Here is a 24,588-nt window from a genome sequence, read left to right as displayed (position 1 = left end):
TGATGAATACATAAATTAGCTGCACTGTCTGTGTTGATTTTCCTTTTCCCAGAGAGGTGCTCCGTTTTTAATGAAGACAGATGAAACGGTAGAAGCACAACTGTATGTGCATCCACCTCCTGAAGTCAACATGCCCATTTGGTAGGGTAATAAGATAAAACTGTGACAAAGAAAGGCATTATTTGACGATATGAGCTCGTCTTGTCACTGCTGTACCCCCGGGTATGCAGGCTGCTCATGACAGGGAGGAGAAGTACTTACTCATTACAATTCTACTGTGAGAAGGGACAAGGTCTCCCAAGACGTGCATTTATTATGCACAACATGATACGGAACAAGACCCCATCAAAGAGAAATGAAACAGGTAATGCAATTAGGTGGGACGCCATCAGATAAAATAACTTTATTGTCGATAGTCTGTTCAAATAAAACACATTTTTAAAAACTGTGTACAGAAAAAAATATATAAAAATTTTAGTCATGGTAAAATTGTCTTCTAAAATGTCTGGCTTATTCAGAGCTTGCAGCAGACTTTGTACAATTTAGAGATCTCCTTATAAACTAATGTATATTCAATCAAATATTAGTTCATGTAAATCTGCCTTTCACCCAATTAAATACAATCTTTCGAAAAAAAAAAATATAAAAGTATACTTACAGATCAAATTAGGTCAGTGAAAACATATTTTGTTTTGTTGTAGTGTCTACACCTTCCCTAAATGCTGAATACTGCTGGCCGTTCGGTTTTGGACCGATAAAGGATGATTAAAGTTTTTTTTCCAGCCTCCATTCTAGCTAGCTAACGATAGTCAGGTATTTTAGAAAAAATAGGTATTAAAATTCGTACATAAATATGTTTCATCTTTGTTGATCTTTAAGGATGTATGTTGGAAAAAAAACTATAAAAATATAAAATCATCTACATCCGTTCATCACTTTTCTATCTAACTTGTGTCCAAAGTTTGGACTCTTAATCGCACACACCTAAAAGCAGATCTATTTTAAGTTTAAAAAGTAAAACTGCACAAAGAAGAAAAAAGCGATTTCAAACTATATACATATATCATCTTTGTACTTCCTTTAAAATTTAGAAACAAGTTAAACTCTTCATGGAGTTTAGGACTGCCTCAAAAAATAAAATTAAATTAAATAAAATTGTTAAAATTGTTTGCTGAAGTCCTGAGAGAGTTGGCAACTAACAAAAGTGCTTGAAGCCATTCCTGCAGCTGTGCTCCACGATCGACCTGTTGCAAATCAAAATGTTCTGTAACCACAATTCCCAGCACTCTGATGATCTCTCATCTGCATCCCTCCATGCTCATTGCATCTTCATCAAACGCCTGAGTAAGTTTTAATCCAGTCTCTCAGTGAGGTGACGCGCGTGTACACACCGGGCTTGTTTTGACGGGCACAGCCCTCGCCCCAGCTCACAATGCCAGCCTGGAACCACTTCCCACTCTCCTCAAAGCAGGATAGGGGGCCTCCAGAGTCTCCCTGGGGATCAGGATAAGTGGAAAAATCAACTTTTAGATTTGATTTTGGATGTGATAGGGTGGACACTAAAACTGTAGCACACAGGGTGGTTCTATTTTTTAACTGCACAAAAAAGATTTGAAGTCTTACTTGACATGCATCAATTCCTCCAGACAGGTAGCCACTGCAGAGCATCCTTGTGGTAAGTGAGTTTGACAAATATTTTTGACACACTGTGTCATTTATCATTTTCACTGAAGCCTTTTGCAAAGTTTTTGCAAGAAGACCTGCAAACACAGCACATAAAAGTTAGCACTCCACCATGCGGCTTCCTTGTTCATGAATATCAACCAAGATGGTTATGGACTGAACGGCTGTTATATAATGAAGGCTCTAGGAATTTCCCAAGAGAATTGACATCTGTGTTGATTTACAGACATGATAAAAAGCCTTAATTGAATAGAACAGATGAAAAAGTGAGCCAAGATAAAGGAATAGACAAGCATGTCAAGATGGGAGATATAAAAAAAACGGGATCAAGAGGAGAAAGACATTACTGGGAAGTGGAAAAAGGAGATTAAGGGAATATCTAACTGTCAGGAAAAGATAGAGGACAGAAGCATTCTGGAAAGAGCATGGGCTAATTTTTTATAAAAGTTGAAAGTTTGACTAAAAACACTCAAAAGTTAGTGAAGTCCACCTCTTTTTTATAACACAAACATTTGTGTTTATATTTTCAGTGGAAATGACAGAAAAGAAAGTTGTTTGTTCATGAATTTATGAGCCATACCTTGTTCTCTAACCGTGCCCCAGCCTGTGACCCAGCAGGACATGCCGGGGGGGAAGATGTGGGTGGAAGCAGGCAGGCAAATGGGTTGAACAGTTTTGCTGAACTCCAGTGGCTCCATGAGCTCCATCAAGGCAATGTCATAGTCATAAGTTATGTCATTGTAGCCCGTGTGTGTGATGATCCTCTTCACTCTGCGACGCTGTGCAGTATTAAATGTAAGCTGGTTCTGCAAGCCACTGTATGTGATCCAGTTAGCTGGATCTTCGTATCTGTGGGAGCACAGAACAAGAGGCTTCCTTTCATCCAAGGTCACATAACCCAACTTCTGTAGGAATGGTTAATTTAATCTCATAAAATTGTAAAAACTTTCCATAAAAACAAATTTGACATATGTCATCTGAAAACAATTACACAATAAAGATGATAAATGAAAGTTCTAACACTAAGGAAAAAAAATATGAGATGACAAATGTCTGAAAATCATTATTGTTGCTGAAGGAAGAATAACAAAAGCTTTACAAAAAAACTGATAATAAAATAAAAAAAATAACCAGGGTTTAGTCATCAGTGGCTCAGAATGAACAATATGGTTTGTGCACCACCAACAGGGGAGTCTAGTGATAGCAGGAAGAAAAATTTCACCATTGCCCCACACAAACACACAGACACACGTCGTGCATACAAGCACACACAAACAAGCTCAACCACTGCCAATTTTGGTTGTGTTTTGCCAAAAATTCTGCTTCTGCAATTCCTTTGTGTTAACATTTAAATAATCTGAGCTACATAAATAAACAAACTATTTAACAAATATCTCAAAAAGCAAAAAAAGGAAAAACAACAGTCCTACACTTCTTCCGTTGCATTTGTGCGAGTGTCAGCTATGTCAAACTTACTCGGCGTTGTATTTAAAGCAGTGGCTGGCCGAGAGGAGCCACTTGTTAGAAATGATCGAGGCCCCACAAACGTGTCCCTGGGTCTTGAAGTGAAGACTGACTTGCCAGGGCCACTCTCCAAGTTCAGCATCCTGCCCACCAACGATGCGATTGAGCTTGTAGGGCCTGATGCCACAATCTGTGTTTCAACAGAGAACCCAATCACAAAAGGCAGTGCCGGAGAGAAAAATGCAAGGATAGATCAATTACAGAGAGAAATCTATGGGATTTATTCAAGTTACAGAAGGTTGCTTTGATGCCAGCCTTGAACGTGAACGCTACCATAACTTTTTAGAATCTTAATAAGACACTGCATTTTTTTTCTTTTTAATAAAGAGATGAGATAATGCAAACACACCCTGAGGCTTAAACGGTTGAAAAGCAGCAATGAGCTGCCTTTACAGAAAAATTAAATAAATAAGCGGGCGCGGCCTCAGGCAGTTATTTTCACCCTACAGATGATCTATCAAACAGCACAACCTGCTTTCTATAATCTTGTTTGATTGACATTAATAAAATTAGACCCCTCTTTCAGAGGCTTAAAAAAATTCTGTTGTAATTTTTAAAAAGATGAAGACTTTTCTCACCGCAGTGTTCCTCATCCGAGTTATCAGAGCAGTCCATGACACGGTCACATTCAGCGTTTACTTTGTTGACACACATCTGGTTGGCACACTTAAAGCTGAAAATGGTGCACACACCTCTAGCTGCAAATGGGTGGGGAGAGGTCCAAAAGTGAACAGACATATTTAACCAGTAAAATGCCACACAATCAGCCTGGCTTCAAAGTGCGGCTGGATGCACAAAGCACAGTGATTGAAGGGCAGATTGCAATGATTGGGCATATTGATTGGGATTGGGTAATAATATCCCTTTCTTATTTACAGAAGTGAAATTCAAAAAGGAAATGAAAGCCAGCCGGCTGAGACCAAGAAAGTGAGCGATCAGGAAATTGATGAATTAAGAGGAAGGTGGGAGGAATTCAAGGAAGAAAGGTAGAACACAAAACAATGAAAACATAGTCCAAGGAAAAAGGGTCAAGTTTCAAGATGCATCTTTAAAAAAATTAAAAAAACAAAAACAAATAAATGTGTATATGTGGTTTTGATTAATGTAATGATGTTTGCAAAATGACAATCACTTTTTGGAAGAGCTAAGAAAAACTGGGTCAGAACAATCCTAGTCACTCACCATTTTCACAGGAGGACTCATCGCTTCCATCTTCACAGTCCTTCTTTCCGTTGCAAATAACATCCTGGGGCAGACAATCACCGTTTGCACAGCGCCACTGATTCGCCTCACAACCTAGGTAATGAAATAGTAATAAGATTAACAGATAAACAAATTTCAATGCTTCTGTAAAGCATCTCCAAATCAGATAAGACATTAGACTCCAAATCCATTTTCTTATATCTTAACTGATAACAATGTATTAACATTTGGGTTACTGAAAAAATTACAGCTGCACAGATGTCAGTGACCACAACAGCAGCCGCAATGATGTGCTTTAAATATCTGCTTAAATAACACTGCATAAAAAATATAAAGTCTTCCTGCATACTGTTTCAGAACGGGGAATAATTACCACATTGTGCTTCATCGCTTCTATCTCCACAGTCATCCACGGTATCGCACACCCATAAATCAGGTTTGCATAAACCGTTGGCACATCTGAACTGATGTTTATCACATTCTGGAAAACAAATGCAGAAATTACATATAAAAAGTACAACACAGAGGAACCAGTGGTTTTACACACATAGGCTCATTTTAACCTCTCTTGCCAATAATAACACCTTACTTAATGTAAACACTTTACTTTCAAAGTGCAAGAAATTTCTCATTATCCTGAAGGAAAAACAGGGGAAGTGGGTCAAACTTAGCACTACCAAAAAATCATTTTGACATCAGAATATTTTTGAAAGGAAAAACATTTGTTAATATGGTGCATTTATAAAGGTTTGAATATTTCATAGTGTGCAATAGATCAGAGGTTAAATGGGAAAAGTGAATGAAACTTTTTTCCTGATACTTTTAACTTTCTGCCTTTTCTACACATTTCCACAGCTAAAAGTCTTGGTTTTTTATTAACATTTTAATGTGTTTTTTTGGAAATACTTTTAACACCACTAAATATGTTTTATTTAACAACTTTTTACATTTTATTCATTAGTTCCTATAATCGCTTTGTCTATTGACACTGAAACCAAAGTAAATGATTTTATTGTAAAATTATTATACTAATGTGAAAAATCAGATAAATGTACTTTATTCATCTATAACTGCTATTTAAAAAAAACTAACCTCAAAGATTGCAGAAATTGTAATTTGTGTTTCATGAGAAAAAAGACCTTGCTGCATTGTTACCAGTTTTAGTGTTAGATTACATGTAGAATAACATGTATAAGATGATGCTGTAGATTATTTCAGATGTTTATGTTGTGTTAAGGTTACAACACAGTAGTGAGACTAAACAGTAAACTTGCACTTCTGTCTGAAGGGGAAAAAAATGGTCTAAAATCACTTCCAAGGTGTGTACCATGTTTTGTCTAGTTGACTTGAGTCCAGCTTTGTTAAAAAGAGGATTAAACTACTTTTTCACTATGAAATACCAGCTTCATACCACTAAAAATCTGTTGTTTAAAAAGGTAGAAAATAAATGATTTTTTAATTATAACAATTGACCAAAGAGAGATGAGAAGAGAATATGAGGAAAGAAATCCTCAAAGGAAAGATTTGGTGAGGGAAGAAACCTGTGGCTGGATTAAACTTACTGCAATCCGTCTCATCACTCATGTCGCCACAGTCATTCCAGCCGTCACATTTAAGGGCATTTGAAATGCAAATGCTGGTGTTACAGAAGAACTGTTTGGGACAAGCTGTTAGAGAGCGCAGTAAAAAAAAAAAAAAAGTTGTTAACAAGAGAAAACACTGACAACATTTCAGCAAGAGGGAGCTTTCCACATAATTCCATCCTTCAAGGTGTCAGAAAACAATTATAAATCTACCTAAGAGCTAGTAGAATTAAATATGAACAGAGTTAAAAGTGGTCTGCCTCTGCATGACATTATAATAGACCCGAGAGACAAACTCAAATTTTACGACTGCAGTTTCCCTAAACTTGCACTACAAATACTTTATTTCACAGAGTGTCAGCCATGGTCCTCTGTGCACAACACAGCAGAAGGCAAACAGTCGTCTTTGCCTTCTGGCTGCTCACTTTAGGGATCTCCAGAGCAAATCCATTTAACTTCATCTAATCATGTTCTCATGTCCTCCTTGACTTCATCAAGACTCTTTGGTCTTCTTCTAGGGTCCTTTTCTGGTAGCCCCAATCTGAGTATACTTTAACCATCATTATCACTCTCCCCTTCCCTCACATATCCAAACCGTCTAAATCTGCTTCCCTGCATTTATCTACAGAAATCTAACACAAGCTGTTTCTATGATGGATTTATTCCTATCCATCCTCATCTCTCCCGAATAGAACCTCAACCTCTTCATGTCTGCTACCTCCAGCAAAAGCCTCTTTAACTCTCTCATTTTCCCCATTGCTCTGGACTGTTGGTCCCAAGTACGTGCTCGAAGTCAGTCACTGTTCCACTTGAGTCCTTCTCGTCTACAAACCAAACCTCAACGGCTGACCTTCAGTACATTTTTTCCCAGAGTAAACCTTCACCTGCACTCACTATAGATCACAATGTCATCTGCAAACATCATGGTTCACAGAGATTCCCGTTTAACATTATCTGTTAGCTTGAGTTCAACGATCAAAGCTGATCAACTTACAGCTCTAATACACGTCTTAAACAACTTCAACGTACTTCTCTGCCACTCTAGGCTTTTTGCAATACCAGGCACGCCACGTTTATTCTATTTTATAACATTTACCCATCTTGCAAATAATTATAAGCATTTTAATATGAGAAAAGATTCATCTTACGGTTATTGGGATCGTAGGCTGTGTACTCTGCATTAAAGCCTTTGTCGGTGTAAGACTCATCAGAATGAAACTTCACTTCAAGTATGTTGGTATCACTGGTCAAAGACAAAGACGACATTTCTCCACAGTACCTGAAAACAGTGAAGGTTAGTTACAATATCCGTTTCATGACTCAAGACTGCAATCATAATCATGATACAACATTTATCATTAATTATTGAGTATTAGGGAAATTGAAACTAAATTGAATCCATATGAATATGTATATGTATACATAAAATATATAAGATTCAGTGGGGCAAAAAGTATTTGTTATTCATAGACTCTGCAAGTTGTCCCACTTGAAAAAATGAGAGAAATCTATAATGTACATCATAGGCACACTTCAACTGGCACATCCAAGGGTCAAACATTTCCTGTAGGTCTTTACCAAGTTCTCCTCTTACGAGCTCTGCAACACAGACTTTCAACTCACTTCACAGATTTTGTTAAACTGAGGTCCAGAAACTGGCTGGAAAACTCCAGAACCTTGAAATATTTATGTGGCATCCTTTAATGCCCAAGGCGATGTTGGGTATCAGTGTCCCGCTGGAAAATCCAGCCATGTTTCATTCTCAATGCGCTCACCGACAGAAGGGGGTTTTACCTAAAATCTCACCATACAAAGCTCCGTTCTCCATTTCATTCATACGGAACCGTCATCCTAACTCTTGTAGAAAACCAGCCCCAAACCATGATGTCCCCCTTCCTGCGTCACAGTGGGATCCAACTGGCATTCTTCCATTTCCAAAGATGGTGAGTGGCGTTTATCGCTTCATTTTAGTCTCATATGCCCACATGGCATTCTTGCAATCCTCCTTTGGATCATCCAGATGGTTTCTGGCAAACTTTTGACCAACCTAGACATGTACTTGCTTAGGACTTTAGAGCACTGCAGGATTTGGATTCATGACGACAATTTGTGTTACCAATAGTAATCTTCAATACTGTAGTCCTAGCTCTCTTCAGAGATCAAGATTTGTACCACTCCAGGTGAGATCTTGCATGCAGCTCCAGGTGGAAGGAGAGTCTTATTGATCTAGTTTTTCTTAGATTTTCTAGTAATTGCTCAAACAGTTAATCTGTTCTCACCGAGCTGGTGGTTGATTGCAGATTGGTTCATTCCAGTCAAGTTCAGGTGTTCATTATACACCCTTGTGTTTTTGACAGCTCTTTGGGCTTTGTCGTGTTGGAGAAGTTGCAAGTCTGACTGTTTAACGGAGTAGGCTGGTCTCTTATGTAGACGACTAATTCAAACAGGTTCCATAAGTGGAGGATGAAAATATTTAAAGAAGAAACAGGTCTGTGAAAAACAGAATTCTTGATTGTTTGTAGAAAATAAATACTTATTTTCTTCTTCATTATTCAATTACATTCTTTAAAAAAAACACGCAATAGATTTTCCTTGATTCTTTTTAAGATTCTGGCTCACACAGTTAAAGTGTTTATATGATGACATTTACAGACCAATCATTTTGGGACAATTTAAAGAATCTGTGCCAGCCAAATCCTTTTTGCCCCACTGCTGAAACATAAAATGTACAATAAATTATGTGCTATAATTTTATAATGTTAACAAACACAAAGCTAAATACAAAAAAGCCCTAAAATAAACTAATTATTCTTAATAAAATTTGAGGTTGTGAAAAACACAACATTTTCGACAGCTCCCACAAAAGGAATCTATCATTTTGATTTATAAAAAGAATAGTCAAGAAACCATTTTCATAACCCCAACTGTGTGTGGTACATAAACATATCTTACTTTTTGCCCATTATTTCCAAATAGTCTTTGTGACAAATGTTGACATCAACTCCAGGTTCTTTCATGCGGAACATGTTGAATTTTAAACGTACTTTACTCCCATCAGGTACCTTTAACACAAACCAAAAGATGATTAGTAACTTCTTGTAGACATGCCTGTCAAAGACCTGATAACATGAAAATTACAGTCTACCCTATGGGCAATTTTAGCCCCAGCTAGAGAGCAATGTAGTCCTGCAAAATTAAACCACATTGTGGGAATGAAAATTGATGCTCATTTTAAAATTACACCAACTGAAGTCAGGTGCAGCCTACCATATGTGAGACAGCCCAATATGCTGGAATTGACCAATGAGAGAGCTGGTTACATTCTGACAGGCAAATTCTTTTTTTATCTCTGCCTGAAGCTTTTGTGTGAAGTCTCACACAGAAGCTACTTGTGTGACAATTGGGGGGTTGGGGTGGGGGGGATTTTCAGCATTGTTTGTCGTGTCATTATGTTGATGTGACCTAATATTGTGACTTATAATGCGACATATTTTATGCAAAGCACTTTGAGTGGTATGTGTTGAAAAAGTGCTATATAAATAAAGGTTGATTTGATTTGATTTTAATATGCCAGTGGTATATTTTAGAGCATTTCTTAATAGAAAACTGGCCTTCCTTTGTGTTTTGCATTTGTTAGATTCAGGTTGATTAGGCCCACGTCAAAGAAAATTTGTAAAATGCTTTAAAATTAGATTGCAGGTTTGGGCATGACATAAAATCTCCATCATGCACAAAGCATACAAACACAAAGCATTAAAGCAGAGCAGAGCAGGGACTGCAGCAGCTATAGCGGCCCGCCAGATGAAGATAGAGGAGGAACTGAACAGCTTGGCTTCTGCACTGCTGTCTCAGCATTCTGCTTGTGGCAGGTTAAGGATGGTGGAAAAGGAGAAGGTGAGTGGATGAAGAGGCTAGGGAGGGCCGGATGAGAAGTGCTGCTAACCTTGATGGTCCACGTGCAGTCCACAGCAGGAGGATAGAATTTAGGGTGAAGCGGAGAAGTGAAATTTCCTTCACTTTCAGACAGGATACCTCCACACGTTTTAGCTGAAATTGTCATCCCGCAAAGTACAGAATGGCATTTTATAATTTACCGTGAGGCAGACAAGCATTGATGATGATGCAGAAAGAGTATGACAAATTACCTTCAGTCTGGGGGATTATTTTGTAGGTTGCATTAAAACCAGGCTTCTGGACAGAACTGTCGGTAATTAAGTTAATTAGCATAATATTGCCAGATGAGACGACCGCCAGGGGGTTGGAAGGAGGCCTTTGTCCACACTGCCTGTGGAAAAAAAGAACAAAAGTTGAAACCTGGTAATCAAATCAGGAAAAGATTTACGGGGGGAAAAAAAGCACACAAAAAACACCTTTCCAATAATATTGGAATATTTTCATGCAGTGAATTATTTAAATAAATAAATTATTCAGTGTTTGACATTTTTAAAATACAAACAAAAAAAGATAATCAATAAGGAGAAATGGCAACATCCAGTTCAAAGTCTTCGAATATAATTTTTTAAAATCAAACAGAAGACACACATTGACAAAAATTTGTGCTTGGAGGCAAAGCCACAAAGCTTTGAACAATGCTGCAGGAACAGCAATACCTCTAAAACTAGAATAATATCATAAAGGATTAAATTATGACGCTCATAAACTTCACAAAACCTTGCATTAAGCTGATTGATCAATAAAATTATAACAATTTCATTTTTTCAATTTATTTTTTGCTTGGTATATAGTTTAAAAGTGCCCAAAGCTGCAACTGATGCTGCATTCTGACACAAGGTTCAGGCGAGAGGAGAAGAATAGATATACAGAGAGAAAATACAATTACGTACAGTATAGTTGGATTCGGGTTGGCACCTTTCAAACATTTGAAAGGAAAAGTCTTTTTTTTTTTAGCCAACTCAATGTCACAGACATTTCAAAAGCTGACAATAAAAGGAAACTCTTAACCCTAAAGGCTTTGAGGAAAAGGAAAAAGAAATTGCAATCAGAAATCCAGAGAAGGGAATAAGCGAAACCTGTTTCATCCACATCAAAACAGAACTTATTCCAAAATGTAAAAAAAATAAAATGAAGGATCAAACGCAATGTGATCCCTGAAAGTTTTCTCTTGAGAATTTCTTCTTGGTTTTCCCGAAAGCAGAAAAAAAAAAAACCTAAATGTCAGATGATTTATGAACCAACGGAAAAAGTTTTAAAAATTTCCTTTTTGTCTATAAACAGCATTTTATTGACAAAATAACATTCTACATTAAACCTATTTTCAGCCGTACACTTCCATACTGTATACTTACTTTGTGATGGCCTGAGAGTAATCCGGGCTCAACGAGTCAAAAATGGAAACAAAGTCGTTGGCGCAGTCGTCTTTAATGTTGAAATCAAGAAAATTGACAGTTATGGTGTTCTCTTCCGATGCTCGGATTTGCCACTGGCATCGAGAATTGGGGTCGTTGCCACTGGGGTACCCCGGAGATTGAAACATTTTCTCTACATCTTCTGCCTCCAAGCGGTAAAAACACTCCTCTGAGAACGACAAGAATATTACACCACATAACACATCACAAGTCACATACACATCATTTTTAATGTGTTTGAATCTAAACTCCATCTTCAAGACAAATTTGAATTGTTTAAATATGCTAAAGAAGTAACTGCCTCCCAAGTTGTATAGTAGTTCTTCTGTTTTTACACAATAGATGGAAGACTTAATGACAGAAAAATCCAGCTGTTGTAGTAATGAAATGGAAATGAACCGAATCCTTACAAGATTAGAAATTTAAAAAGTTGTGTCAAACATGATTTTTGGAAACAGACACAGAGTGCACCTGGTTTGATACATAAGTATTAATTTCTGACAAGGGCAGTCTATGTACGGAACAGGCCACACCACTCGTTTGTTACAACCTGACAGAAGGGTGAGCATGTAGCCAGCTGGAAAATTACAGCTGCAAATGATTGAAATGGGTCACACTGGTCTTACCTGCAGTGGGCATCCTGGCCATGCGCCAGTCTGTGGCTGCAGACACCATGGTGGGTGGGGTTGCAGGAAAATAAGGGGGTAAAGGTAAGAATTTGCCACTAAATGTCAGGAGGTTCATAGAATTTGATGCATGAGGGTAAAATATTAGGATTGCACATATTCTATTCTCATTCCCTACGGTTGCTGAAAGCCGTGGTGGGGTGCAGCTCTCTACTCCATCTCACCTTGCCCCCCAGCAGCAGATCATATATCTTTGTCTAACTATCTGAGACAGGAACATCAAATCATCCCATTTTAAAGACGACCAAAACCACTGAATCACGGTACCAAAAGGTTGGCCTGTGGCCAGGATGTGGACAAATGCAATGTGAACGCTGAGAAGAGAGAAGGAAGAAAAATGGCTGTCTCAAGGCGGGCCAAGGCCCAGCTAATATCATTAGAGGATCCAAACAGCATAAAATGTGCAATCTCAGATGCAGCACAAGCCGAGAGCTCTGGCTTATCTGTTATCATCTTATCAGCACGACTCAGAGTGCGCTGCTATAATATGAATGGAAAGCAAACAGAAAAGCAATGCTGATGGGACATGGCAAAGCCTTTATTCAGATTTATATTTACAAAGCTTTATCCTTGCTGATTGCTGAATACTTTTATGCTGAAGTAAACTGAGAGAAAACACTCAAATGTCACATGCATAGTCTCAGTGATACTAACCCGAAGCTGTGATATTAGTGATCTTGACATCACTTAGCTGGATTGCCCTGCTCTGCTGCTCGATGCCACTTTCCAACGCATCCAAAATCCGCTCCTCTGAGAACTCCGGCACTATCTCATAGTCAGTCGCTGGAATATCAAATTGGGACCAGTAATAGGCCATTACCCCTTCACTGGCGGGAACACAATTAGGAGATAAAAGTGTATTAAATTTTGCCCAAAACAAGTTTTAACATTTGAGAATGTTGGACATGTGCAGTTGGGATTAACTTTAGGAGTGAAATTCTGCTGGGAGGGAAGTGAGCCGGCAGATTTACTGTAAGAAATGGGTTTCACAGGGACGAAAGGAAGCAGGGGGAGCAGGGTTTATTTTTATTTTTTTTAAGTTTACCTCTTACAAGTTTGTGCAACGAAACTTATACAGAGCCTCCACATGCAACCTAATTTAACAGTTCAACTGAGGGGTGGAGCTTTAAGATTTCAACAGTACCTGAATGCCGTAACAACAGATTTAGTGTAATATTTGGCGAGTAGTGGATCTGTCTGGTAAAGCGTCTTCAGCTGTGGAAACAAAAATATGTTTTTTATTGAACAGAAAATAGAAATAGTTCATAAAAAATGTTTGCAACTCCCACAATACTCTTTGTTTTATAATTAAATTTAGAACAAATGGTTTTGGAGAAAACATGACAGAGCAAAGGACACCTGAAAATAATCACTGCACAAGGCAGGAACATCATATTAGAAAAAAAGATTATACTTTCAGAGCAGACAGGTGTTACTAAATTGCAAAGTAAGCCTGCAGGATCAATGGAATTTTTGGAATATTTAGAAAATTGAACAAGCAGTTAAAACTGATTTTTTCAATACCCTCAATGCAAAACAAAAACATCAAAAAGCTTTCTAACAATTACCTAGTTATAGTTCCAGAGCTTATACCTTTTATTCTTCCAAGTGCAGAGCAAAGGGATAGAGTGAGGGCTCTTTGTTATCACCGTGCTCTTAAGTGCTGCTACAAACATCTCCAAAGGCTCAATGCATTGAGGAAATTACATTTGGAATACAGAGTTTTATTCCTCCACCCACTAAAATGTGCCTGAGCTTCCACTCAAGGGAGTAGAAAAAAGAAAAAAAAACACTCGCAAATACAATTAACAGCTAATCCTTAATAAGGGAGGAGAACTGAGTGTTCTAAAAAGTTAATGGCAGTGTTGAGCTACATTTAAACCAGGCATTTGACGCTTGTTCAAGAACGCACTAAAAACGGGTTGTTGAACAAGCATTTAGCCCATGCTCTTCACACTTGATGGGCAGGGAGGGGCTTCTTCTTTTGCCCCTGTTTATGTCCACATGTCCACCACATACAGTTGGAAGACGTTACGTGTGAAACGTCAAAGCAGTTCAAATTTCGCTCCAGGCTTTTACTTTCACAGCTATTATCCAACAGATGAGAGACTTGGCGTCAGAATTTGTGTGACCGTAGCTGAAGGAGCAATTTTATTTTGTGCTCCAGTTGAAAATGTGGTTTGTGCCTCACTGCCATCTGCGGTGTAAAGTTTGTCTTTCACCACTAGGGGGCGAAGGTTTGGACATCATAAAACTAGTAGGAGTAAGTGTTTGAACTCGTCGCTGTTGAAGCTGCAAAGCCAAACGTAGTAAAATCAAACAAAGTTCATCTTAAGGTGTTGTACTCACCTTCTCCTGCAGTTTTTCTGCAAAGTCCTGGAACTCTTGGCTGCTGGTGTCTTCCAGCTTTTCGTCATATTTCACCTGAGCCAGCTTCATGTGCCCACTGAAGACACGTGTGGACCGACTGGAAGGCTTGTCTTTTTCTTTGACTTGGAGGAGGTAAGCAGATGAAAAGAGTTTGATTAGCATGGAAGGAGGTGCTGACCTCTACTATAGAAGAAACGTCTAAAAGTTTAGCGATACTTAATGATTTTTTTTTAAGCAAGGTCAGTCTTTTTAAAATTTTAGAGGCCTTTTTTTTTAAAGAGCTGTGTGTCTACAGGCCAAAAAAGCATGCAACGACTATTTTCTGCAATGGATTATTAAAAGAAATGCTGGAAAGAGCTAAGCACTAAAAGGGATTGAGGAAGTCCTAGACTCGAACATTAAAGAGCTGTGACTCCGTCTGTAAATGATAAACTATATGTGGAACACTGTTAATGTTTTAAGGGAAGAATTTTTACCAAGAAGTCAGAACATTTTTGATTTATGCACCAAAGTGTCCAGATCCACTCACATCTCTTTCCTACGACATTTGGTCAAACATCCAAAACACTGCATGAAAGAGGCATTCAGGGACATCCACAGATACTTACAAGCAAAAAACCAAACAAGAATACCAATGACAGCAGCAATGATGAGGACTGCCACAAGAACACCAATTATGATCCCATATTTCCGACTTGAAGGTTTTTTCTCTTTGTTGGTTATAAAGTCTAATCGCTCATCACGATTACCCTGGAAAAAGAAAAACAAGGTCAGAAAACAGACAGAGGTCCCGTTTACTTCAATTGTAACGATTCATGTGTTTTTTTCATGGCCAGATGGTATTATTGGTGAGAGAGGCAGGTGTTTCTTTTTTATTTCTTTCAAAATGCCAACTCAAAGTAGAGTCAATGTTCTACAGTTTGAGTCTACGATGGACAACAAGCACACAATTCTTGAAGCGGACTAAAGTAATGGAGTGTATTGATGCAACTTTGGGCAAAAAAAGGCATTTCACTAGGGAATTATATAACAAGCAGCAAAGTGTAGCATAAAAATTGGCAGACAAAAGCACAGAAACCGAGAACTCTTGTTTGCTGCACAGGTTTGTTACTGCACCTCCAGATGTTGCACACTTCCCTGCATCTTCAGCAGACAACCGGTTTTCCTTACCGACTGTGTTCTCGAACAGCGTTTCTAAAAACATCCATTATTTACAATGTATAGACAAGAAAGCATGAAGTATAAAAGATGAAACATCCGTCCCGATGGAGCACTACCTAATGCAGTCACGTACAGTGAAAACGTTCAGTTTCCACTTCTTTTACGAGGACCAAGCTCTTTTAATGTTTTAATCAAATACATAACATATAGCCTGCTAACTGTTGACCAATTTCCCATTATTTATGCACTATTTTGGAGTAATTATTACACACTTTAACCACGGTTATAGTGCTGGGACACTTCCTCCAAGTTCAAAAAACAATGATGCTATGTTTAATGTACAAAATAACTGAAGCATTTTTGCTATTCTTTCTTACCATTATTGACTGCAAACATTACAAAATTTGGATTTATAACTTTTGCTCCTCTATTGTACTTTGCACATCAGTTATTTAAATATAGTTTAGCTAGCAAATTTAGTTTGCTTTTGACTTTTTTGAAGGGGGGGGGGTAAAAAGCACAGCTGCTTCAAAGAAAGAACTTTAGTAGATTTAGAGAAACCTCATGACAGAAAATAAAATAAAAAAAAACATTGTTTAAATCGATCATGACTGTCGTGTTAAAAAGCAGAACTCTTTGGTGGATGTGGTTGATGTCTCTGTGCTTTCAGTTTCCTGCAGACAGATGGAGCATTGGCCGGTGTGATTCCATGCAGTGACAGACTGCAACAACTGCCTTCCTCTTTGGAAACTGAAAGATGATCCGTCATGTGGAGTCATCATTTTGCTCAAACAAAAACTGGAAAACTGATGAAGAGTCAATAATTGAGGAAAATGCTGTTTTATTGCAACTGCTCGGGTGCAGCAACAGAACACGCTTGGTGACAAGCTCAGGCAGGCTGCCTGTGGATGCCTTCTCCTAAAAAAACCTGTTCTGCAACCTGACAGCACGGCCCCACTCATCACTCTTTAGTCCTGTACAGAACATGCATTCAAACCCACACGACCAATAAACTTCAGCAGAATACAGATATGGGATGTCACGATGCGTGTCTGCCAATAATGTGGGTGCCTCTGCAGTTGAGCTCTTTCAAGTGGGTGGACTGAGACAAAGGGTTTAGGCTGGTTAGTAATCAACACACATTGAATTCGGTGCCTGTAGCCCATGAGTGAGGAGGCCTGAGCGCCATCAGGGATGGAGAATCACTTTGGTATTAAATCAATTTGTCAGATGTGCTGCCCCTTAAGATGGGAGCTCAATTACACGAGTCTAGATGATAACTCACGGCAATTAGGGCCTATTCCTCCTCAGTTCACGCTTCCACACATGCGCCCTAATTGGAATCTGTATCAGCAATCATGGGCCAGAATAAGGAGAATCATTAGATATTGGGTCAGCAAGTGCCCCAGGGCTCCTCTCCATCAATCACACTGATCAAAGCCTAATAATACCATTAAACATTCTTCCTTGTGTGCCATTCTTCACTTTTAAAAAGACGTGTTAAACCCTGTTTAACCATACAGAACTTTTTTCTTTATATAATAGCTATAGAGAACAGGAAGGAACAAAAGCCCACAGCACAGCACCTTGACACAAACAAGATCTTACATTAAATTGCGAAAACAGTCAGTTTTGTAACGCTTGACACAAGTCCAACCGGTTTGACGAACCTTAAAAACACAGGCGTAAGGCGCGGTTACAAAAACTCACCCAAAAAAAAGGCTTGAAAAGGTTTTTCCAAGATAGTTTTACAGAGTTTCTGTGTAAATTTGGCATTCTATAACAAGTGTCTTATGATTTAACGAACTGACAATATGGTTTAAATCTTGAGTGCTTGTACCTTAGGATTTTGTTGAAACTATATTCTTGAAACATCGTGGTGCTTCAACTTTTTAAGGCTTCTCCACAATTTTACTTACGCAACCACAAGTTGCTGCCATCACCATTAAATTCCATTAAGCTGCTTAGGTTTCAGGGTCTGGGTACACGGAACCCTGAGTCACTGTCATGTAAAACGAAATAACCGCTTATGTGATTAGTCATGCAAGGGACTTTTGTTTTCCAGAATCAGAAGACAGACAGTAAGCTCAGTAGCCCTTGCTCCACTCCAGCAGAGCAACACCAGCATTAATCCTTTAACTCTTGAGTTAGGTGTGAATGCAGTGTGAGGCCAAATTCCTCAGATGTCTTTATCTGTTCAGAGTACAGCTGCTCCATATTTTATGCATCAGTTGAAAAGATGGATCTCATGCCATGCAAGTCCTGCAGCACTACAGTCTTCAATATTTGCGCTCTGTAGGGCTGGGTTGATAACATCGATTATAATAATTCAATATTTGATCCATAAAAGTATTGATCTTTTATGCTTTTCCTTTTCCGTTGACTGCACGCTACACATGTGAGATAAAGCTTTGAAACAATCATGGTGTACAACTGTAACACTGTTTACAGTTTACAAAATACAATCAGAAGGTTCATGGAACATTACTAATATACTCTGATACATCTACAGTTTCATTTTAAACAGTACCATAAGGTAAAACTGAAGTTTGCTAGCTTGATGCTAACGTATAATAGAATTTCCCATAGAACAGCAACACTTGGTTGACCAAAATATACTTTGCTGACTAAAGGAACAGCTGTATTTACTCACAGGCAAGAATGTTCCTAACGCTTTAAAAATATATATGTATTAAGGTTATTATTGTATTTCTACATAAATATGTCTAAATGTGTAAACTGTAAATTCAGAATTGAATCGTATCAAGTGGATCGAAACAGTCGTGAATCAGATCAATCCAGGCTCTGGTGAATCGAATCGATTCTGGAAATTATTGGTGATATCCAGATCTAGCACTCTGTTTTGTACTATTAGAACACAGTTGCTTTTAAAATTGTTGTCTACTTTTAAGACCTTCCTGTTCTTTCAAATGGTGTGGGATCTAAATAAATCCTCAATTTACAGAATACAGTTCTATGAATAAAAGGAAGAGGCAGTAAAAAAAATCTACGGCTTTTTTTATCAATTTAAAGCTGCTGGAATTTCCCAACTTTTTCAAGGTTAATAAGATCTAATTAATACTCAAATATAAGTTTTAGTCAGACATGAGTGTGGCAAGTCAGACTGATCTCAAACTTCTCAAAAGCCTTCTTGCAGTCCAACATTTTTAGATTTAAAACTAAAGGAGGGTGCCATTTCTTTGGACACTTTCAACTTGCCAAACCAAAAGATTACAGAGATTTCATGGTTTTCCTTTTTGGTGTTCAAAAAAAAAAAAAAAAAAAAGAATTATCAAATATGTCAACACAAAAAGTACATATTTTCTAGGGCTGCACGATATGAGGAAAACTTGCGATATGCGATATTAGTGATCAATATTGCGATAACGATAAATTTGCGGTAAATAAACAAATAGAAAAATAAACAAAAACATCATTCCCATTTCATTGCAACAGTTTAAAAATTATACTCCAAATGACCCTCATCGACATGGGGGACAAACGTCAGGGTGGCTAACCCTGGTCCTCAAGAGCCTCAACCCTGTCTGTTTTCCAATTCTCCCTAGACTGCTCGATAATGATAACCAAAATCAGGTGTGTTCAGTCAATCAGGATGTGAAATCACTTGAGTCAGCCAATCAACAGCAAGCTGGTTAAGGAGAGCTGGAAAACAGGCAGGGTTGAGGCTCTTCAGGACCAGGGTTAACGTAATAGGCCTCCATCTGATTGGTCAAAGCATAAAGGGATTTTATTTGATTCGTTAAATGCTTCAAGCTGCTAGAAGATTGTTTTTTTTTTTTTATCGTTTTTTTTTTTTTTTCTTTTTTTTTTTTTTCTTTTTTTTTTAACTTGTCCTGTCCAACAGCTAGGCAGACAGATGAGAGCTGAGGGCCTCTTGGGTTGGACATATTTTACTTTAACAAGAGGGGTTATTAATCTTCAGACAAACCAAAGGTATGTCTGAATAAACCCCTTTTGTAATTGAGGCCAAACTTTATTAATTTCAAACATGTCTGAAAATCTTTGGTGTTGGACCGGACGGAAAAGGAAAGAGGGGAAGAAGAGAGAGGGTAGTTAGAGAGAGGGGGGGTAGGGGGTGATAATAGGAGGGGAAGGGGGATAAGACCATGAAGCAGCATAAAGCAGCAAGTTTACTGGTTGTTAATCATTATGGTAAGGTTCAAATGTAAAAAAAAACCAAAAAAAAAGGGCGGAGCCCGTCCACACACACACTCAAATGTTATAAACACACCTGTTAGTTGCAAAAATGTCCACCTGTCGACATGTACACAAAACAGATAGTGTTCACACGCATACTTATGCCTTAAAACCAACTAGTGTGAAATATTTCAGTCATTCAGTCTGTTGAGCTAACACCTGTGCTCAGGTGAGTGTTTATGTTCTTCTAAAATGGATGGTGGAACGTGAAAAGAAGGAGGGAGAGTGCCCAGCCATCCCCACCCCAAGACCCCCACCGCACCAGCAGCGGCAGCCGGAATCCCCCCAACGCCACACGGGAACCGGCAGGGAACAACCGCCGCCCGGGCGACAAAGCCCGCCACCCAGGCCAGGGCCAGCAGGGCCGCCGCAAGGCCCCCAGAGCCAGAGAGCAGGGAGGCACGGAGGGAAACAGGGCGCCGCCCCAGCCCAACCAGGAGAGCAGCCCCCCCGCCGCGCCGGGAGAACCCAACGCAGGGCCCCACCGGAGAAGGACGCCCACAGCCCCAGACGAGCACCCCACCACCACCCAGAAGTTCCGGGCATCCCCCCGCCCCAACCCCAGGTACGAGCCAGGACCCCCCAAGGGAGACCCACTCCGCACTCCAGGCAGCCATCCGCCCGGCCCACGGTTGGTCCAGGGAGGAGCGAGGCAGGGGCCCGCCGCCCCCGCCCAGAAGGGGGGAACCCCGGGGAAAAAAGAGGGCCCACAAGGGGTGTTGTAAATATGGCCCGACCAGGCTCGGCCACAGTTGGAAATTTGGCGGGGCCCAGCACTCAGGAGCAAGGACCAGAACCCACCCCCCAGGGACACGAACACCCCCGGCTCAGATGTAATGTGAACCCCCCCACCGCGCGGAGAGAGCACCGCCGGGCCCAGGAAGCCGGCACCCCGGGGACACAGCCGCCGTTGCAAAGGGGCCCGTACCCCCCACCAGGGAAGAGGCAGGGGACAGATGGTCCTAGGTCCCACCTTCCTTGCAAAATGTGTGTGCGTGTATGCGTGTTTGAGAGAGTGTGTGTGTGCATGTGTGTGTGTTTATGTTGGGATGTATATATTGAGGGGGGAGGGGTGTGTGTACTAAGGGGGGTGCGGTTAAAATTGGCGGGTAGGGCACTAAGGGGACGTCTCCTGATTACTCACAGTGACGTCCCCTCACCCTCCCCACCAAGGGGCCCTAAATGTCTAAGGTGCGGTTAAAATTGGCGGGTAGGGTGCTAGGAGGACATCCGCTGCTTGCTGGCAGTGATGTCCAAGCACCCCCCCTACCAAGGGCCCTACATGTCTAAGGTGCAAATAAAACCGAAAGAGGGGGGGCCCACTCCATACGGCAACCACAGGAGGGGGGTCACTGCCTAGTAAACCCCCCCCCCCCCAAGGCTCATCGCAGGCTAAGCCCCCCACCCCCTCACCCTATTATGAGGTTATATGAGGAAGGGGGTAAGTTGGGGACAGATGATAGACTGTCCCCCGGTGGTCAAACAGCCGTCCCCCGCCCCCCCCCCAGCTAGAAGATTGTTTTAACACATTTTGGGTTTGCGATTTATTGCGATATTCGCCGTCTTTTGCGATATGCATATTGCAGAGCTGGATATTGCGATAACGATAAATTTGCGGTATATTGTGCAGGCCTAATATTTTCTGACAGTATGCAGTCTGAAATTAATTGCACTGCAGATTTCTAAGACGCATGAGACACTTTTGGCCTGTTGTGAGCAAGACTTAAAACTTTATTTCAATAGCGCCTTTCATTAAAAACGCAAAGCGCTTGACATAAAAACAGATAAAATAATCATAAAAAATGAAAATGATTAAAAACAGAAAACACAGGACAGTCACACACAGATGGGAACCCTCCCTCACCAGATTCCTCCCTTCACCCAGTAGAACCCTGAACAAACAAAGAACTGCAGCTAAAAGAAAGTCTAACTTGGTACTGCTGTAAGAAAACGATATCATGGGGAACTATGTGGTAGATTGAAACTTAAGTCATCGCTTCAAAAGAAAATACTTCCCACTAACAGCTTCAAACATTGAAGCTGAAAAGAAAATGCCAAACAGGGTCCAGGTACATTCGGCACAGACACATCCGGCTACAGTAGAGGCGCTACCAGCCTGAGTTAAACTAGATATGTAGATAAGATAAAGATACTTTATTGATCCCAGCTTGGGGAATGTGGGTGTTGCAGCGACCGTGTACAGGCTCAATAACGAACAATAAGTGACAACATTCAGGAAGCAGTCAGATAGTTAGGTAGGAATGATCTCCTGTAGCGGTTGGAGCTACAGCGAAGCTGCCTTCGCCTCTTCTTCAAAGATCTCCATTTTGTAGTTGTTTACAGAGCCAGCATTTCTAATCGGTTTCTAAACAGAGGCATGTTCAAAACTTTTTTCTCGGGCCACAAAGCGGAATACAGATCAAGATGATAACGTCTCTCTGAGTGCAAAACTGGCTTAAAAAAAAAAAAAGCCAGACTGAAACACACTGAGCCTTACCTAAAGAATTATTTACCAAACGCGCTGCTTATTCACCACAAAGAACTCAGTGTTTTTCTGTTGCCAGTGTTAAAATGCTTATTAAAACTTCACAGAAAAGAGCCTTCTCTGTTGACAACAGGTTCACACGGAGATTGAGGCCATAAAAACTCAAGTGTTTGACGGGTCAACAGGTTGTTTAAGACTTTGACTCCAGGTGACCTACTTTAAAAACTGGAGTTGGAAAGTCCTAATTTTTATGGACACTATGATGTAAAAAAAAATAAAAATATATCTTTAAAAAGCTTGTCCTAAAGCAGGATTTTGTGTGGGAGTCTGTTTAATAAGCAACATCTGACTCATTGTTATCCCTGCCTTGGAAGTTTAAATATTAATTGGACAGGATTTGTAATTTATAGGTTTTCTGTTTTTTTAACTAAATACATCCTACGGAATTAAACGCTCTTAGAAACCCTGAAAATTACATAAAGTTAGAAACTTTTCTGAAGTATTATACACTACATCTCCAGCACCACCGGATCTGAATCCATAACCACAAATGTCCAAACTGCAAATTCCATTTTTCCCAGTTTAGTTCTAAAAATGTTGTTTATATAATTTGGATTTAAAGCAAAATATCCAACAATCTTGTGATAAAACTGTTTTTTTTTCTAACAATGAAAATGAGAATTAACCGCAATTAGACTAAAAAGCTGTTTTAACTAATTCCAATCACTTTTTATTTACAGCCAGTAATGAAACCCTGTTTATTCTGCCTGAAAACCGTTTTCACTTCCTCATGCTGTTTGTCGAATATCCAGTAGAATATGACATTGGATTTCTTCAGAGGGCAGCATTATTTAGAAGAAGCGGTCATTTTAGTTCAGCTTAACTGAGCTTAAAACCTTTAAATTCCCCTTTTTTGCTGCATTACTTTTTTTCCTGCCACAGCATCAGCTGGTATTCAGACACGTTTATAACAAGTACTTGCAGTTCCGTAACAATATATATTTTTTCCTCAGAATAAACTCATAGAACAGCTTTGAGCTCTTACTTAGCACACTGTGCTAAAACAATACACTCTGAGGTCAAATCTACACTTAATCAATTAAAAGCTGGTGAATAAAAAAAAATGAAAAAATAAAAAAATTCACCACACCTTTCTAAAAAAGGTGCAACTGTAACCAGTCACTGATGTATGGTAAACAATTCTTGGAAGCACTAAGAGGTTTCAAAGAAAGACATAAAATTCCTCCTTTCGTTCAGCTTTTTACAGTCCCCTTTGCAGGTGTGGTTAGGATTTTTCAAGATGTGAACAGTTCCCACAGAGTCCTGCATTTTAATCAATGTCATATTTGGCCTCCAGGCCGCTCAGGAAGGTTACCCTGGAGCCTGACGGTTAGATGCTCCAGGGTAACCAGAGGGCCAAGGAAACTGTAAAGACCGTTCAACATGTCTGGACAGACTTACAGGTGACAGTTTTTTTTTTTCTACAGCTAAATAGGATCTCTGTTGTGATGATGAAGAAAAACTACACCACCTTGATCGCCATTACTAACTCAGCCAGGACACACCTGTGCAGGTAAACTGAAGTCATTGGAGCTACTTCACAGATTCAGGCTGACAGACAGACAGATAGGGGAATTGTCCTTAATGTGAACACAGTCCTGACAATAACGTTTTCTAATAATAATAATAATCACATTTTAATCAAAACAGAATGAATGAATTACAATAAAATCACATTTAAACAAAAGTAAAGTTGCAGTGTTTTTTGGTATTTGTCCACATCATGGGCCCCCAGAGAGCCTAAATCTCACATCCTGACTAATAACGACCAGGGAAGGAGGACGTTAACAAGATCATATCACGCTTTAAACAAAACAAAAACTACTGTTTTTCTTTAATAAACAACCAAATAGGCTACTATGTTAACAGTAAGTGAAATATTAGTTTAAGAAAGTGTACAACCGCCGATCCTGACTTACGTTATAATATCTGGCTGCATCCATGGTTAGGATCGAGATAAGTGGGGGGGCCAACGACAGTGACCCAAAACAACCGCTCCCCTTTCGGTAAGTCCTCGTTCCTGTGAGTGCGGATGTGGATCCGCCGCTAAAACGCGTTTGGAGCAAAGTTTCGCCTGAATTACGTCATGGGTTTTGAAAGCAAAGCCACCTGACACACCTGGGAGGTGGCCACGCCCATTGTATCTGCAGCTGTTTAATGAAGCCCCAACGCTCATGAATCACAAAAACTTTATTTTAAAGAGCGTATGTTCACTATAGGCGCAATCACGTTTAAGGTTTAAATTAGGA

At 39.6% G+C, this 24,588-nt stretch overlaps 1 protein-coding gene across 1 annotated transcript; it reads right to left on the bottom strand.

Annotated features, from left to right (window-relative positions):
* Positions 1-388: 388 nt before the first annotated feature.
* On the bottom strand, positions 389-24,588 carry st14 (ST14 transmembrane serine protease matriptase). Its single transcript, XM_011485116.4, has 19 exons — positions 24,259-24,588; positions 15,024-15,165; positions 14,395-14,537; positions 13,190-13,260; positions 12,700-12,872; positions 11,986-12,021; positions 11,300-11,528; positions 10,139-10,278; positions 9,937-10,040; positions 8,946-9,055; positions 7,142-7,272; positions 5,973-6,077; positions 4,784-4,891; positions 4,390-4,503; positions 3,786-3,905; positions 3,160-3,337; positions 2,264-2,532; positions 1,624-1,760; positions 389-1,494 (listed from the first exon to the last, which is right to left on the bottom strand). The coding sequence occupies exons 1-19, from the start codon at positions 24,280-24,282 to the stop codon at positions 1,333-1,335; spliced, it is 2,496 nt and encodes an 831-aa protein (XP_011483418.1). The 5' UTR covers positions 24,283-24,588; the 3' UTR covers positions 389-1,332.

Source organism: Oryzias latipes, chromosome 16 (genome assembly GCF_053564925.1).
Source record: "Oryzias latipes strain Hd-rR chromosome 16, Olatipes_Hd-rR_3.1".
NCBI lineage: Eukaryota > Metazoa > Chordata > Actinopteri > Beloniformes > Adrianichthyidae > Oryzias > Oryzias latipes.
Note: the sequence above shows the minus strand (reverse complement) of the source record. Positions and strands in the feature narration are given on the sequence as shown.

Coding starts and splice junctions, on each gene's coding strand:
- st14 (XM_011485116.4), bottom strand. CDS start 24,282: ATGGATGCAGCCAGATATTATAAC. Junction 11,529..11,985: donor GGCCAGGATGCCCACTGCAG/GTAAGACCAGTG, acceptor TGTCGTTCTCAG/AGGAGTGTTTTTACCGCTTG. Junction 4,892..5,972: donor GAGTGATGAGACGGATTGCA/GTAAGTTTAATC, acceptor TTTGTTTTCCAG/AATGTGATAAACATCAGTTC.